This window comes from Crinia signifera, chromosome 3 (assembly GCF_055691185.1).
Source record: "Crinia signifera chromosome 3, ASM5569118v1, whole genome shotgun sequence".
Taxonomy (NCBI): Eukaryota; Metazoa; Chordata; class Amphibia; order Anura; family Myobatrachidae; genus Crinia; species Crinia signifera.
This window is the reverse complement of record NC_139219.1, coordinates 65931608-65948630: the sequence shown is the minus strand read 5'-3', so window position 1 is coordinate 65948630 and position 17023 is coordinate 65931608. Positions and strand designations below refer to the sequence as shown.

The 17023-nt window shown below is 43.6% G+C and overlaps 1 protein-coding gene across 3 annotated transcripts in view; it reads right to left on the bottom strand.

The window, feature by feature from the left end:
- RALGAPA2 (Ral GTPase activating protein catalytic subunit alpha 2) overlaps positions 1–17023 on the bottom strand; it is a 323658-nt gene that overhangs the window by 121175 nt on the left and 185460 nt on the right. For all 3 annotated transcript variants that reach the window (XM_083175921.1, XM_083175922.1, XM_083175923.1), the window contains 2 exons: positions 16240–16348; positions 9673–9783 (listed from right to left, as the gene is read on the bottom strand). In XM_083175921.1, coding sequence (XP_083032047.1) covers positions 9673–9783; positions 16240–16348 — 220 coding nt within the window. The remainder of the gene's footprint in view (positions 1–9672; positions 9784–16239; positions 16349–17023) is intronic.

Sequence of the window (17023 nt, the reverse complement as noted above, 5' to 3'; positions counted from 1 at the left end):
GGTCGGGATTCCAGCGTCGAGATTTTGACCGCCGGGAATCCGACCGCTGGGAAATTAACCGCATCCCATATATATGCCCAACAATGTATATTATAGCGGTAACGGCCAGGGCGGCGTTTACCTGATCGCTGGGCTCCCAATATACGCAGCCCAGCGATCAGTTCTGAATCAGGACCCAAGAACAGAAACGCACTGAAATTAAAGGGCCCCTGCTCCCACTCTTGGAATATAAACCCCGCCCATTATGTAAATATCCTTTTATAATGAAAGATTTTCATCAAAGTCTTTCGCCGGCTGAAAATTTCTCGCTCTTTGGTGAAAATAGCTCAGTGTGTACGAACTACTTTGGTGAAAGATATATCTTTCAGAGATTTTGGCAAAGTCTTTTGAAATGAAAATCTTTAAGTGTGTATGGGCCTTTTAGGCTTATATTTTATTGAACAGCAGTTCTTTATATCACGCAGTCTGTCTCAATTGCTTGCAGTGTTCTGTATAACATCAGGTAGTTGTATTGTCACTATGTAGCTGATCATGTTGTCTAATTGGGTGTGGTGTGCGCCTCAGACAGTGGGGATCCCTACTGCCGGTGCTCCGACAGGGGAGTTAGCGCAAAGAAGCCAATTGTGGGCTCGCTACGCTGCGGGCCTTGTGCTTCGCTACAGGTTCTATTCTCCCGTTAGTAGGGGTCTTGGACCCCCACAAGGGAGAATAGCCTCTGTGAGTTGGGATCCCCCCCAATCCGGCACCCGTCTTATTAGTTGGAATCAAATGGAAGCCATACATGCTGCCATATCCCACCCAATAAGAGGCACTTTGTGTAAGGTCCCAAAACAATTATCATCATTAATGGGTCAGCTGTAATTTGACTTAAAGGTAACTATAGATGGCTAATGAATCCTGTGCATTCTATCTTTATCTAATTGCACTAATAGGCTCCAATCAAGGCATCATTAAGTTGTTCCTGATTTGGGATATTAAATCCATCTCCTGGCATGAATAGAGAGAAAGGATCCCAATGTTAACGGGCATATGTTATCAGGTTAGCTCGTCATATAGTATAGAGCAATAGATTAACAGAGGAATAGCTGATGTAAAGCTTCCTTCTATCGCCTGGACACAGTAAGATCACAGCACAAATATAAGGAATCACGGTGTAAACGCCTTCTGTGAAGAAATGCATGTAAAGGCATGTACAGACATGCTTGCATTCATCTAAATGCACCTATTCTATTGGATGTGCAGGCCAGGTACGCATAATTAGTGATGGTCAAAGCTTTGTTTCTTATGATGGAGAGACAAGGGTGAGCCTAGGACTACTTTGCCAAATGTGGGCCTAGCCCTAAACCAAAATCCTGAGAATTTTCCGGGCTATGCTTCAGTGCCCAGACTGGCAAACCCGGAAAATTCTTTGATCGCCGCTGCTTAGCGCCGGGCAGCGCTAATCGCTGAACTTAGCTTCAGGGCTGCTGCGGCTAATATAGTGCTCAGCGGCACTGCCTGGCCCCGGGAGACACAGTGGTGGGTTTTTTATAGGGAGTGCTCCCCCTAAAAAACTTGCCCAGTGGGGAGTGCTACCTAAACAAAAACTACCACCACCTACTACACCTTCCAATCACAATTAAAGTGGGAAAAAAGTTATTTTAGTGACAGATAATATCAAATGAAAGAAAACACATCTGATTTGGGACATTTCCTCAGCCTGATCCGTTGGAATTGGGTTAAATTGGCCCAAATCGGACTAGTGTATGGGAGCCTTTATTCCCAAAAATGTGGATGCAGGTGGACATTACGAGGGAAATCACCAAAACCGTTCCTTACAAAGCTGTGTGGTCAGTCTGATTTACTCACTGATTTTTGCATGGCTGAAGTCTTATTTGCTCAATTGCATTTGATTGCCAAAGTCAAAAACAACTATAAATAATTGTATACGATTATACAATATCTACTGAACATTAATGTGAGACATTCAAACATAATCAGCCAAATCCAACCCTATGCAAAGGTAATCATTGTTCTGTGAACCCCCAAGACTTCAGGATCAGAATATTAACAGTATATTTTCAGTAATCGCTAAAAGTGATCAATCAGGGGGGCGTGGCTAGCCGGCCAACAGGGAGGACGCCGAATCTGTGAGCTCCAGCTCAACGCTACTTACAGAGCCCTATATGCGGGACTTCACTCTCCCCAAATCCTCCTGCACGACGCTCCTGCCTCCCCCCTGCATTCCGGTGGCCGTCGGGCAACGCTGCGGAGCCGGGGAGTGTCTCTATACACTCCTGCAGGTTGTGGCCTAGCCCGGCGACGGAAGCCGCGGCCTCAATTTCGGGGGCGGAGAAACTGCGAACGCCCGACCTCGTCGCCGGGGGAGCTCCTGAAGAGAGCAGAAACCCGGAAGAGCGCTGGTGAGTGTCAGGGGGTTGTGACTGGAGATAGTCACTGTGCCCCGCTACCCCATCTCTCTGCACGTCGCACGGAGCTGCAGAGCTCCAGGGGGACCAGTCCATCAGCCCCTTCGCCCCCACGCATTGCACAGCAGCAGGAGGAATTAGCTAACAACTCCATTACCATCTTCCATACCTCCCACTGTAACTCACCACAAGGAGCCCGGCTCTCTCCCCAGGGACAGGGAGACCTGGGCTGTTATTCTCCTCTCTGGGTGCCTCTCCCTGCAGAGGGCACACAAGCTCCGGCCGCCATCTTGACTCTGCAGCTGCTATCACTAATCCTGCAGCCAGACACCTCCTCAGCTGCTCCTGCATAAACCCCAATATTCCCTGTGCCCTATCTACCGCTCCTGCTTCCATCATCACCAAGGGACCCCAGGGCAGTACACTGGGAGATATCCCACTTTACAGCAGCACAGAGCAGTCAGACACAGAGAGAAGAAGGCATATTAAATATCTGGATAGGAGAGGTTTGCTGATTCCTTGAATCTACACTATATAGCCACCACCGCTAATATGTAATTGCCAGGCCCCATGACTTTCTGATGACAGTCCGCTCCCACCATTGTCATTAATGTCCTAAAGGTTACCTTCATGAGAGTATATCGCTAACTACCCGCTCACTACATCATCAAAGATCTCCGCCTGCACTCTCTCTAGATAAGACGTCCAACCTACATCATGCCTCCCAAAAAACACAAGGCTGCTGGGCCTGTCTCTCAGATCTCCTTCTTCAAACCCTCCCCCCCAACACCCCCCGGGCCCTAGTGCAACAGCTACTAGCCCCGCACCTTCGCCCCTGGCGGCCCCCTTGACTCCCACAGCAGAATCGTCTACATCTCAACTCGCCTCACCACACTCCCGCCCTGGCGACTCGGAGGCATTAACAGTTGGAACCTTAAGACTCTTGTTTCACCAATTTAAAGACGAGGTTACTTCCGAATTTCGCACTATGCTCCAAACATGTCAACGATCCGTCGAAGACCTTGGAGAACGTACAGGTCACCTAGAAATAAAGATGGGGGAGATTGTAGGTTCCCACAACGCTTTAATCGATTCTCACGGCACTCTAGAGAGCGAGGTGGCGGCTTTGAGAGAAAAGGTCGCGGATCTTGAGGATCGTTCGCGTAGGAATAACCTCAAACTGAGAGGGATTCCAGAAACTGTTTCCAACAGTAGCCTACATGACTACACCATTGAGATCTTTAAAAGACTGCTCCCTTCTGTTTCGCCCCATGACCTGCTCCTGGACCGTATCCATAGGCTACCGAGGCCGAGATCAGTTCCGGAAGGAGCCCCAAGGGACGTTCTGATGAGAGTTCATTTCTATCACGTCAAAGAAGCGCTACTAAAGGCAGCCAGACCCTCCTCAGATACTGCAGAAGCCTTGGGATCGCTACAACTATTCGGTGATCTCTCCCAAAGTACCCTCTCTAAGAGGCGCTCTCTTCAACCTATAACCTCAGCTCTCCGCAAGGCAGCCATCCCATACAGGTGGGGTTTCCCCACCAAAATCCTGATCTCCAGAGAGGGCTCCACAATTGGCATCTCTAATGTGGAGGATGGCATGAAGTTGCTAGCAAAGTGGAACCTCCCAGAACACTCAGACGTCTCTTCTCCAACTCGTCGACTCCAGCCGGACTGGTCGGTGGTAGAGAAGCAAAATTAACGCACTAGGCCTTCGATACAATTTGCCACGTAATTGTTTCTTTTTCCTTACCAGGGACTCAGGTCTACATTATTTGACCATTGACATAGCGTGCTGGGAGGATCCCAATGCTTAGACCTAGCCCCTTTCTCTTTCTTCTTAAACTCAGTTTAATTGTAGATCCTGTTCCCTGGGATGTGTGTGGGTAGTTATAACGTTAGTTCCTACTGTTACCTATAACTTAGCTGTTAGTTAGCTCGGTGGGGGCGGGGTAAGTGTCTGCTACCCCCCCAATCCGTATGTGTGAGGCAGTGCTCCTTTGGTGCCTCACTTGGGCTCCCCTTGGAGTCTCCTTACTTCTTTTGCTTTTGTTTGTTTACCCTGTCTATTTGTGCCCCATTGTGTCTCCCGCCCCTGTCTTGTTTGTTTCCTGTCCCGGTCAAACACCTATAGAGTATAACATTAAGATGTTAGTGATAACGAAAATGTACATTGATAGAACACTTTCTACTCCACGATGGTTAGGATTATCTCACTAAATGTTAAGGGCCTGAATTCCCCTCAAAAGAGGAAATTAGCCCTTTCTTTCTTTCATAAAAAAAAAGCGAGTATAGTAGCCATCCAAGAAACACATTTTATGAAGTCTGCTCCCCCCCGCTTCTTCAATGGTCACTTCCCATGTTGTTATATGGCGAATGGCCCGGATAAGAGGGCTGGAGTAGCTGTCCTTATCTCAAGCAACTGTCCCTTTACTTTGGAATCTCAGGTTTCCGATCCAGAGGGTCGGTACCTTATATTGGTTGGGTCCCTCGAAGGTAAAATGGTCACCCTAGTGTCCTGTTATGCCCCTAATACAAGGCAATTGCAATTTTGTAGGAAGGTCTGTACGGCAGTACAGCGTTGTGCGAAGGGAGCTATTATGATGCTAGGGGACTTTAACTTAGTCGTTGACCCTATAGCCGACAAGTCCAACCCGACTAAAGCTTCCCTCCACTGCCCCCCGTCACGCGCAGCTAAGAATCCTACTGGCTTTCGTAGTATACTAGGTGAATTCGATCTCTACGACGCTTGGCGCACCAAACACCCGAGAGACAGAGATTTCACTTTCTATTCTCATGTACATTCCTCCTACTCTAGAATTGACCTAGTTTTAACAGACAAATGGACACTACCGTCTATCTCCAAAATTGAAATTTTGCCCATGTCCTGGTCCGACCATTCCCCAATCCTAGTAGTCTGGGATGTCAGCGCCCGGAACACTACACCAGGGCCATGGAGGATGGGTAAATATATTCTCTCTCAGCCAGAGGTCCTTAAATCCATCCGACAAGCCATCACATCTTACCTTGACAGTAACTCCCCTGAAGACACCAATATTTTTAACCACTGGTGTTCACTTAAAGCAGTTATAAGAGGAGCTATCATTCAAGCAGCCGCCAGGCTCAAAAGAGCAAACAAGAAAGATCTAGAGTTAGCTGAACAGGAAATGACTAGACTGGAGGAAGCTCACAAAGCAGACCCCCTTAACAAAACCCTTGTTAGACAGCTGCGGGTAATGAGGGAAAAAGTTAACTCGTTCTATCTCCAAGAGGTGCAACGTAACCTGTCCCGCTTGAACCAGAGATATTATGTCTTTGGCAACAAGGCAGGTAGGCTATTGGCCCGCAAATTGAGGGGGCGCCGGGCGAAGGCCCGAATTCATCATATTTCCACCCCAGGGGGAGCTGGTGTCTCGGACCCAGGCGAGATAGCTAACGCATTCGCAGAATACTATGCACAGCTGTACAATTTACACTCTGATATGGAAACTCCCCAACCGCTTGAGGCTGACATTCAAACCTTCTTAAATAAATTGAATCTACCTAAATTAGATCATGAGACCTGCCTGACTTTAGACTCCCCTTGGACCCTCGTGGAGATGGAAAGGGTTATTGACGATTTACCCAGAGACAAGGCCCCGGGACCGGATGGATACCCATCTAACTTCTATAAAAGTTATAAACTAGAATTAGCCCCAGTTCTACTAAAAGTCTTTAATGAAGCCTCTACCTCCCACTCATTCCCCAAGGAAATGCTAGAAGCGCAAATTGTAGCAATCCCTAAACCAGGCAAATCGCCTGCATCAGTATTAAACTACCGCCCAATAGCGCTTCTAAACGTTGATGTTAAAATGTACGCCAAATTGGTAGCAAATCGCCTTTGCCCCCTTCTCCCTTCCCTTATAAACCCAGATCAGGTGGGTTTTGTACTAGGTAGGCAAGCCCCAGACAATACCCGCAGAGTCTTCAATATAATGGAATATTGTGATTTTCACAAAACACCTTTACTAATTCTGTCGTTAGATGCAGAAAAAGCCTTCGATAGGCTGCACTGGGGCTATCTCAAATCTGTGCTGCTCTCATTTGGCTTCCAGGGTAGATTTTTAAACTCTATTATGGCCCTATACTCGACCCCGTCTGCAAAGATATTTGTTAATGGAACCCTCTCTTCTAGTTTTAACATCACAAACGGAACTCGGCAAGGATGCCCTCTTTCGCCCCTCATCTTTGCACTGGCTATAGAACCTCTGGCTGAGACCATTAGAATTGACCAAGAGGTGGAGGGACCCGAAATTGGAAACACACCTCACAAAATTAGTCTATTCGCTGATGACATCTTGTTATGCATATTAAATCCTACCTCCTCTCTCCCCAAACTACACAATATTCTTGACAAATATGCTAAAATATCGTATTATAAACTTAATACAACTAAAACGGAAGCCCTTCCTCTTAACATCCCCCCGACGACATTGTCCCTCCTTAAAGATTCCTACAAATATGCTTGGCAGTCGCGAGCCATTAAATACCTAGGAGTCCATCTGTCAAGAGATGCTGACCTCATTGAGTGTAACTTTACCCCTCTGTTAAGCTCACTTGAGAAACTCACGCGGGACTGGCTTCTCCACGAAATATCCTGGCTGGGGCGCATAGCAGCAGCTAAGATGATGTTATTACCCAAACTAATGTACCTATTCCGCGCTATCCCCAGATCTTTCCCCAGACACCTCTCCCTCAGAATCAATAGGTTATTCTCTCAATATATATGGAAAGGAGCCAGACCACGTATAGCCAGACACACCCTAGTGCTACCAAAAGAGTCTGGTGGGGTCGCGTACCCTGACTTAGATAGCTACCACTCTGCTTGCATTCTTAGTCAGGCTCGCGACTGGTTCGCCGACACAAGCCCCAAGCCGTGGGTTCTCATAGAAAGACACTTCCTGGAGAGATACGAGCTATCCAAGCTTTTTCTCCTCCCTGAGAAGGCGGTCCCCACCTGGACAGGCCCGGGCGCTGCGATCAGGACCACCTTGGGCGTTTGGCACGCGGTGACAGCAACAGATCCAGATGTTTCCCTCCCAGCCCCTTGCCTCCCTATCAAATCATTGGCTAGCCTCATCCCGGACCTCAATCTGGGCGCCTGGGTGGAGGGAGGAATTGCTTGTTTGAAAGACATCTTGGGCGCGGGTTCCCTCCTATCTTTCCACCAACTCCAGACACAGTTCCATATATCTAAACAAGACTTCTTTAAATATCTTCAGATTCGCCACTGGTTATCTATCCATATGGGGAAACGTCTGCCTAGTTGGCCAGCGGCAATGACTCTCCGACTGTCCTCCACCAACCACAGAGGAGGTATTTCTCGATGGTACCAATATATTGTTTCACTGGGCAAGAAGGAAAAATTTGTGTCTCAAACTAGCTGGGAGCGTGATTTGTCTCGGGTCATCCCGGATTCCGAGTGGGAATCAATATTCAAGTCCTGCTTTGGGATATCTAGATGTTTACACCACTGCGAAATGTTTTACAAGCTGTGTCACAGGGCGTATTTCACCCCGCGGCGGCTTCACGCAATTTGGCCATCGACATCTAACCTCTGTTGGAGGAACTGTGGATGTGTAGGCTCTTTAATACACATTTTTTGGGAATGTCCGTTCCTGCAGCCGCTGTGGGGTGAGGTATTCTCCCTAATCAAGGAAGTCCTAGGATTGTCTGTCCCGCTGGAACCCACGGTGGCCCTGCTCCATAGCATCCCATTCCCGTTGCTTAGTTGCGATAAATATATATTGGGCCACATTCTAATTGCCACTAAGGCGGCCATAGGCCGGCTATGGAAATCCCCCTCCGTGCCTAATATCCAACTCATTATCAACAACGTACATAAACACTATATTTTTGAGACGGCTGGTAGTAAATACTCCTCTTCGCCTTCCTCAATACAGATTAAATGGTTTAAGTGGGGAGAGTTCCGGGAAAGAGGAGGTCAGCCCCTCGATCACATTGAACCAGTTGACTTATTAGTCCTCCACTCACCCGAAATGAATGATTGATTCCCCTGATTTCTTAAAGTTTCTGTTATCACTACTTAAAGAACCTCTTTCTCTGTGTTCCCCCGTCCTGTGTCTGCTCCCCCCCATGTGTCTGTCCTTACCCACTTCTTACCGTTTATTCTCAGTATTAATAAATTTGGGACAATCCGCTGGGATATTAATCTAAAACTGGACAAGCTACGACTAAGTTAGCCTCAAGCACCTCCCTGTGAGGGGAGAAAATCCCTTTTTCGTTCTCTAATTTTTATTCTTTTTCCTATTATGTGCCCTGTTATATTGTTAGTAATATATATCGAATATGCTTGTATAATGACATGTTCATGTGTATCCCAGCTTGTCCTACTAATAAAAATCTAATGTTTAAAAAAAAAAAAAAAGTGATCAATCAATAAGAGGGGCCATATATAAAATTACTCCTTTAGCAGCAATTAGCTGATTCATTGAAAAGGAATAAGGAATATTTTATTAAATAGCTTAAGCACAAGAGCACTAGAAAACACATGTGGCAGTCCAGATAGGGATCAGTAATCCCTATTTCATTAGTTACACTTGCCTTACATAACTAATACCAAATGAACCCAGGACAGAATCCGACATCTATCTAAAGCTGGCCATACACTTGATCATATGCAGGTCACAAGAGCGATAGAACGAGCGATCGTACATGCTTTAAACGCAAATACGATCTGCTTACAACAGCAAGCAAAGCCAACAGATCATACATGCAGCACGTACGATCTGAGCATCGACCCGCGGGACCGTGCACCGTACCAACATACCTCACGATGTGCACACAACCGAAAGCACGACCCGTCAAAATGGTGCAGATCGGCCAGCTTAAGAATATCTTTTCTTACGGTGCCCATACACGGTGCGAGGGTGCCATGCGATGTGAAACGCGCTCCTGTGGGCATCCCATCGCACAGCACATAAAGTCTGTGCAGCCCGTGCTTTTTGAACTAGCTTTGGATCACATTGCACGCAAATCGCATGCGATGCGATCCAGTTCAAACCACACGTAAATATTGTACCGTGTAAGGGCACCTTTACTGTAACTAATGGATTTTATTGTATTACTTGATAATAACATTTTTTGTATTGTAATGAAACTTTTCTGTCAATAAAAACTTTTTGAAAAAAAAAAAAAAATTCTGTGTCTCTACTATACTAAACAGACTCGTTGCCTAAGCAATTATACAAAAATGACCCACCTCTGTGATCTTTATGGACAAAGGCAGCTCAGGATTCTGAAGTTCTCGCCAGTATGAGACCAAAAGCTGAAGAGCATCACAGGCCACTTGAGCAACTACTTTGTTAGAAAACTGTAAGGTACAAATAAAACCAGTCTGTTATTAAACCTGCAGTGCATAACAGTCCCTACATAGGTACTGTAACTAGTGACAGTAACATGAACAACAAAACAAGAATAGATATGTATAAACTATTCCACAGATAATAGTGGTCTAGCCATTAGTAACCTCCCGCCACCCATCAGGCTTTCTGATTCCCTTACCTCCTTCAAGCGCTCCCTCAAAACCCACTTTTTTCAACTAGCCTATCCCTCCTCCTAACCTCTTTTGATCCTCCTATCCTGCCTCCATTCCCCTCCTTTCCTACTTATCCTGTAGTTTTTCGTTCGTCCACCCACCTATTTTTAGTATGTTAACTCTTATGAGTAGGGTCCTCCTGCCTCACGTACTCACCCTACCTCATTACCTCACCTGTCCTCCTGTCCTGTTCTTCCCTTCCTCTACTTCATCTTCAGTCTCCTCAACAATTTTGACACCTACTTCTGAACTGATGCTGATTTTAGGTCTACCAGCTATACCCCTATTTATACTGTATTTTTCAACACACCCTGTACATTACCTTGTCATTTGTTTTTTGTTTGCTATATACGGCGCTGCGGACACTTTGCGGCGCCTTATAAATAAACGTACTACTACTACTAACGACACATTTCCATTTGTTTTCTTATTTATGCAATATAAATAAATATTGGTTGATCTCTAATAGGGCAAAAACAAGCAGTTTTGATTGACTCTTCAAAAAAAAAATTGGTCCCTATTTCTATACAGTTAGAAGAAAATGTAAATACAGTAGCCACAAAGCAAATAAAAAGGATTGCATATGGAACTATATATTCAATCATTATTAGACTGATAGCTATACAGAATGTGTAGTAAATTAGTAATAAAACTTTATTAAAAAAAAAAAGTATATCTTAAAAATAAAATACAGTTAATGAATTAATGAAAACAATGCCATTTGTTGTAACAGTTGCATTACATATACAATAATCACACTGCAGACTGCTACATACAGTAGATCATGGCAGATTTTGAAGACGTATGGACTACACTGCTCACAGCTTTCAGGAAGTGATGTGACCTTAAAGAACAGGGGACTGTAGCTGTCCGTGGTGCTGAACTCAGCACTACTGTCAGTAAGGCAAGCAATGAGAGCAACACTCACAGAAACATCAAAGCTGTTTATTTCTTCCTGCAGTAGAATGGCTGGCAGGAATACAGTGCATACAATGAAATGCATAGGTTATACATACATAGGCACACAGAAACACTTCATTCATTTTTAACAAAAGGCATTATGCTTTCTTCTTTTTCAAGGAAATAAACAGCTGTTATATATAACATAACTATATATAACTACAAGGCCTCCTTAGTACATGATGCTCATACATCATGGTGCTGAAACAGGGGTTCCCAAACATTCTTGAATCACGGTGCCCTAGAGTATCAGAATTATTTTCATGGCACCCCAGGCCAAAACTTTATTATTAAGAGAAATTATTTTAGAGAAAAAAATGTAATTCACAAAATTGTGTTTATATGTCATCCTTAGATTCAGTTATGTGGTGAGGGACAATATTGGCAACCACCATCTCTGGATTTGCCTATTTAATTGACCATACAAAATTTGAATTGGTTTTGGACCACCAATCCAAGGCAACCCTGCAAGTGTCCCGAGGCACCGCAGGGAGCCACAGCACACAGTTTGGGAAGCACTGAGCTAAAAGCTAAAAACACAAACTATGTTCTGTTTAGCACATGTTACAGCAGTGAGAGAAATCTTTTATATTAAAGTCTGTCTGTTAACATTTTAGTAACCCAAATATATGTACATAACGATATTTCTCTAAATAACATTTAAGACGATCAAAAAATACAATTTGAAACAGCCACACAGGATTTTTTTGTTGATTGTTTTGTTTACAGAACCAGACTACCACCTACTAAACAAACAACAGTACATAGCAAAGTAGATTTAGCAAATTAGTTATTCTTTGCCTGGTTCCCTCATGTCCCAAATTATAAGGTTTTCTCATGTAATTTAAAATATAATATATAAGGTATTTAACCACGCATTATGTAATGTTAAGCGTGGTATTCATGTATATGGAAACAGTATAATCGGGCATTGTCCAAAGTATACCAAATTTGGTATGTATGATGCTTATACACACCATAACATATACAGTATGAAAAATTCTAGATTTTTCTAGATAAAGCAGGGCAAGCTTTAAATTTGTTTGCGTGATGAATACATCTTGTTCCACAATGAATTAGGTTTAGAAAGTGTATGGGCGCATGGTTCTGAAAGCTGCCAGAATTTGGGAGGGGTTGGATCACTGGTACGCAGGATGAGCCAGAGTCCGGCCAAGATTATGGAGTGGGCTGCCCTGAAAAAAATTCTGTTACTCTAGGGCAGGCATGTCCAAACTGTAGCCTTGCCATAGTTTTAGCATTCCCTAATAGCATGATGGGACTTGTGGTTTCATAACAGCTGGAGGGGCCATAGTTTGGACACGCCTGCTCTAGGGTGTTCATATTCTGAACATGCATCTCTCAAGCTGCTGTGGAACTGCACATCTCCGCATGCTCTGATAACAAAATTGTGACAGGGCATGCTGGGATATGTAGTTTCACAGTAGCAGGAGGACCATATGTCAAAAATCCCTGGTCTAAGGAGACAGGGTATGCAATGCATGGTGCTGATGCTTCACCTCCTAAGGCGTCTGGCAGCCTTGCCCTAACAACAAGAACCTCCAAAAGGAGCAAAGGGCCATTTTAGCACCACGAGGCATTTTGAAAGTGATTAGCTAAACGCCATCAGGAGAGCCCTGACACAGGGAATCATATTGCTAAAAACTGGAAAGTGCTTTGAGAAAATAGATCACTGGTCAATCATATCCTGGTTTCATTGAGGATTGATCATTGACAAGTAACATTAAACCTTCTTATGCATGTAGGCGTGAGACATTTTCACTGCAAATTGTATTTTGCAATCCAATTCAAAGCTGGCATAGCATCTTTCAATTAAATTTGCAATTAGTTGTACACAGTCCGTGAGGGGGTGAAAATTTATGTCAAAATGTCTGGACCCGCTGTAATGACTAATTAGGCCTTTTGACTTTTTTACTTAGCTCAATTTTATGCACCCAAAAATGTAACTAAAGCATTTATTTCAATAAATAAAATAATGTTTTTTTTAGCATTAGTTTACATCCTATTAAATAGATGTAAAGTAGCTTCAAATGACACACAAATTACCTTTTATTATATTATTTTTCATTCTATTCATACATAATTCAATTGCTGTTTAGCACTTTTTTACTTTAAAATAAAAAATGCACAGATCAGCCATTTCACATAAAAAAAAGGTGTCCAGTACTGCTGCTTTTAGACCGCATAATTGGCTTTGACCCTGTATTTGAAAACGTTTCCAAAAACGGGTCTGCCAGGTAAAACCCCTTTCACATTGCATCTCTTAAACGGTATATCACTGTTTAAATGCCGTTTTTGTTTTACATGGCAGACCCGTTTTTGGAAACTTTTCAAATACAGGGTCAAAGCCAGTGCGGTCTTAGAGATAGTTTTTGTGATGGGTGCCAGGCCTGTGTGTTATCGGTGTGTAATATGTGTACAGCAAACACGCAGCGCAGGACTAGAGGATGCGCTCCAGGACCTGCTTATCTGACTTTATTCCCAAGCCTTGCTGCGGGCCTTTATTATTAGCAGAGACTGGAAAGGGAGGGGGGAGACTATAGTATATCTGCACCGCAACACGGACAGCAGCAGGACAGCACCGTGCCATCGCACTCTCTGGCTCCGAGCTGTAGCCCTGCGCTCGGAGGATATAGCCTCAGCCAGCCAGCAGCACGGAGCACTCCGCAAATCCCTGGGCTGCAGTTACCGTAAGCAACGCAGGGAGGAGGGGGGGAGGATGCCTCGGTGGGGGGAGAGAGGATGCCTCTCTCCACCATGCATATCTAATGAGCGGGTCATTAAATATTCACACATCGGGACCACTATTGGCTGGGTCCTAGGACCGTGCTTTTTTACAGTTTCCAAATACTGGATTTTTGGAAACGGTAAATTCATTCTGCACCTTTCAGACCGCACATATAACCGTTTTGAAAAGGTTAAAAAACTGCAAAATACTGGTTAAAAAGTGCGGTCTGAAAGGGGCATACTTTTCTTATGCCAACTAGAGTCCTTCAATAGGATTCTGCTAAATTGTCAGTTTTTGGGGAGCACAAAGGTCTCCACACTTTTCCATGCACTCTTCCTAGAGTAGTGCATTTTATTTCGCACCCCCCTCCCACAAGTACCACAAATTGGCATTTCTAAATCCATCTTGCATTCCCAGGTTATGAGCATTTGTGCAAAGTCTGGGTTTCATAAAACAAAAGGCCCATATACACACCGGGTGATTTTGAACTGAAAGCAGCTCAATCTTGCTGTTTGCAATTTTCCTAACATCGCTGTCCATAGACACTGGGCAAAATCTCCCAGTTTGTCTACGCTGGTGAACACTCATAAAGGTATCTTTTAGTGATATTTTTGAAGCAGAGGATTTTTTGCTTGAAGCAGAAGGTATTTCCTCTTTCAGATGTGCTCAAAATAAACAAAAATGCAACATGTGTAGAATTGACATGAACTAGATATGGGGTTTATTGTTTGAAATTATATGTGAGGAGCTAAATTTAAGACATCTTGAGAAAGGTCCATGACCGAAACGCGTTGATGCTACTGGAGAGGAGTGAACAGCCATCACCCCCTGGATGTATGTATTGGATTCTACTCTGTTTTTAAATTGTATTTTTTACGCCATTTGTGGTGTTTGCATTTTTTGGACTTGTTTTTATTGTATATTGAGCCCCTGCTGGGTCTCTTTGGTCTTCATTGGATTAAAGTCTTTTTCGTACTTTTACAAAAAACGTTTATTGGGATTTATCATTGGAAAACCTTAAAGAAACCGCTACAGGCTTGGTGAAGCCACCTTAAGTGGTGAGTAAGGTACGCCATCATTTCTGGCCTATCTTCTAAATTGGTGTATAATAGAAACAACATCTACATTTGGGCATATATTCTCTCTTTATATATACCCTGGATGAGCTCCGGTGAATGGGAAAGTGTATGAAAATCCCAGGTTCTAAAGGGACAAAGAAACCTTTATGAGTGGACTACCCAGCACACAAGTGTGAGTTAGGGTACGCCCACCCCATACAAATTGCCTCTAATGGGTTTATAATTATTACATATTATTTAACTGTGGTAAATTTTAATACTCGGTCTATCATACTTCCCTCTGAGATTAACCGGGTGACCCCCCCTTCTTTGACAAGCTGAAAGGACAAAGAAACCTTTATGAATTTGAAAAACATCTGAATACCGTGAGTTGGGGTACGCCCACTTTTCAAAGAAACCTTTATATGTTTATTATTCTTCACTCTTTGGTGAGTGAGGTATGCTAAATTTAGCTCCTCACATATAATTTCAAACAATAAACCCCATATCTAGTTCATGTCAATTCTACACATGTTGCATTTTTGTTTATTTTGAGCACATCTGAAAGAGGAAATACCTTCTGCTTCAAGCAAAAAATCCTCTGCTTCAAAAATATCACTAAAAGATACCTTTATGAGTGTTCACCAGCGTAGACAAACGTGAGTTTGGTACGCACACAATATTCTGCACACCTGTTTGAAAGAAACTTTACAATCTACACATTGTACACATTATAAAACTTATATTTGCCTTTGTTTACTTTTTCTGATCATCACGAACACCTGTACGGCAACGGATATAAATGGTTTGGATTCCAACATAACTGAAAAGAGACACCCTCAACAAAAAGAGGACTACACCCCACGGGTTATTCTAAGTATTATTGCGCCTAAATGTATATCAGCTTTACATCTTTTTCTGTTGGTATGATTGTTTAAGTGTTGGTGACACTTTTTGTAAGTTGTAACATTAGGGCAGCATAGCGCCATATATCATTCTGTCACTTTTTTCTGTTGTGTTCAAAATCTCCCAGTGTGTATGGGCCTAAACTCGCATTCACAGACTCACACCTAAGTGGATTATGCCCTAGAAAAAATAACAAGACATACTGTACCAGACTTCTTAGAACAGGGATGGGGAACCTTTGGCCCTCCAGCTGTTGTTGAACTACACATTCCAGCATGCCCTTCTACTATTTTGCTATTTGGCCATGCGAAATCTATTGCAGGGCATGCTTGGATGTGTAGTTCAACCACAGCTGGAGGGCCAAAGGTTCCCCATCCCTGTCTTAGAAGATGCATTTTACTGAAACTAGGGTGTTTTGTGAGAATACACTCAGACAAGACAGAGTGCATGGAGTCAGTACAGTAGATGCATTCGGTCATAGCACACATCATTCTAGAACATGAAGCTGTGGTCAATAACAGAGGAAACCCCTTAGTTTACAGATCTACGCAATACAATTACCTTTAGCGTAACCCCAATGACGTTAATGGCATCGGTAACCTGAGGGTGATTGGTATGCTCCATCAGCTCTTCACAGATCCACACTCCAAGGCAGCAGATTGCAATGCATCTGATGGCACAAACAGCATCGTATAAGAACACAGCAATAACCTTGTTGCTTCAAAGTCACTACTGTATTTATTAGATTCTTAATATTTCAATGAATTGTGACTCGCAGTAGAATTCCCAGGTCACAATATACCTCAGGGACATTATTCTGAGCTTGGTAAAATGAATAATGAGCTGTTATTAGATATTAATTACACAGGCAAAAGCACCATATACCCCCCCTAGTTATTGCAGGCCCACCAGTCAGTGTATGCAGTGTCAGACACAGTGATAATACAATGCCACCAAGGTGACCACATAATTACCAGACATTCCCATTGTAAGCTAGAACTTCTGAATCGTTTTACTAAATGGGCAAAAGTGGTTTTTATATGTAGGTCTACCTGGTAACAGACCGGAGAGGGCCACAGACAGCTTCTCTCTCAGCCCAACAATGAGACTAGAGACCTCTTGTTTTTTTAAATATAATATGCTAAGATTACTTGTTTATGCTCCCATTGGTATACTACAGTCGGTGACTGTCGGTAATACCATCACACATTGAATAACCCCATAGACGCAGTTATGTCTGCACTAAAGACTTAAAGAAGACCGGTTTTGTGTAAAGCACTTTTTATATTCTGCATATGATCAACATATCCGTAAAGTACACATACTCTAAACCATTGGTTCCCAA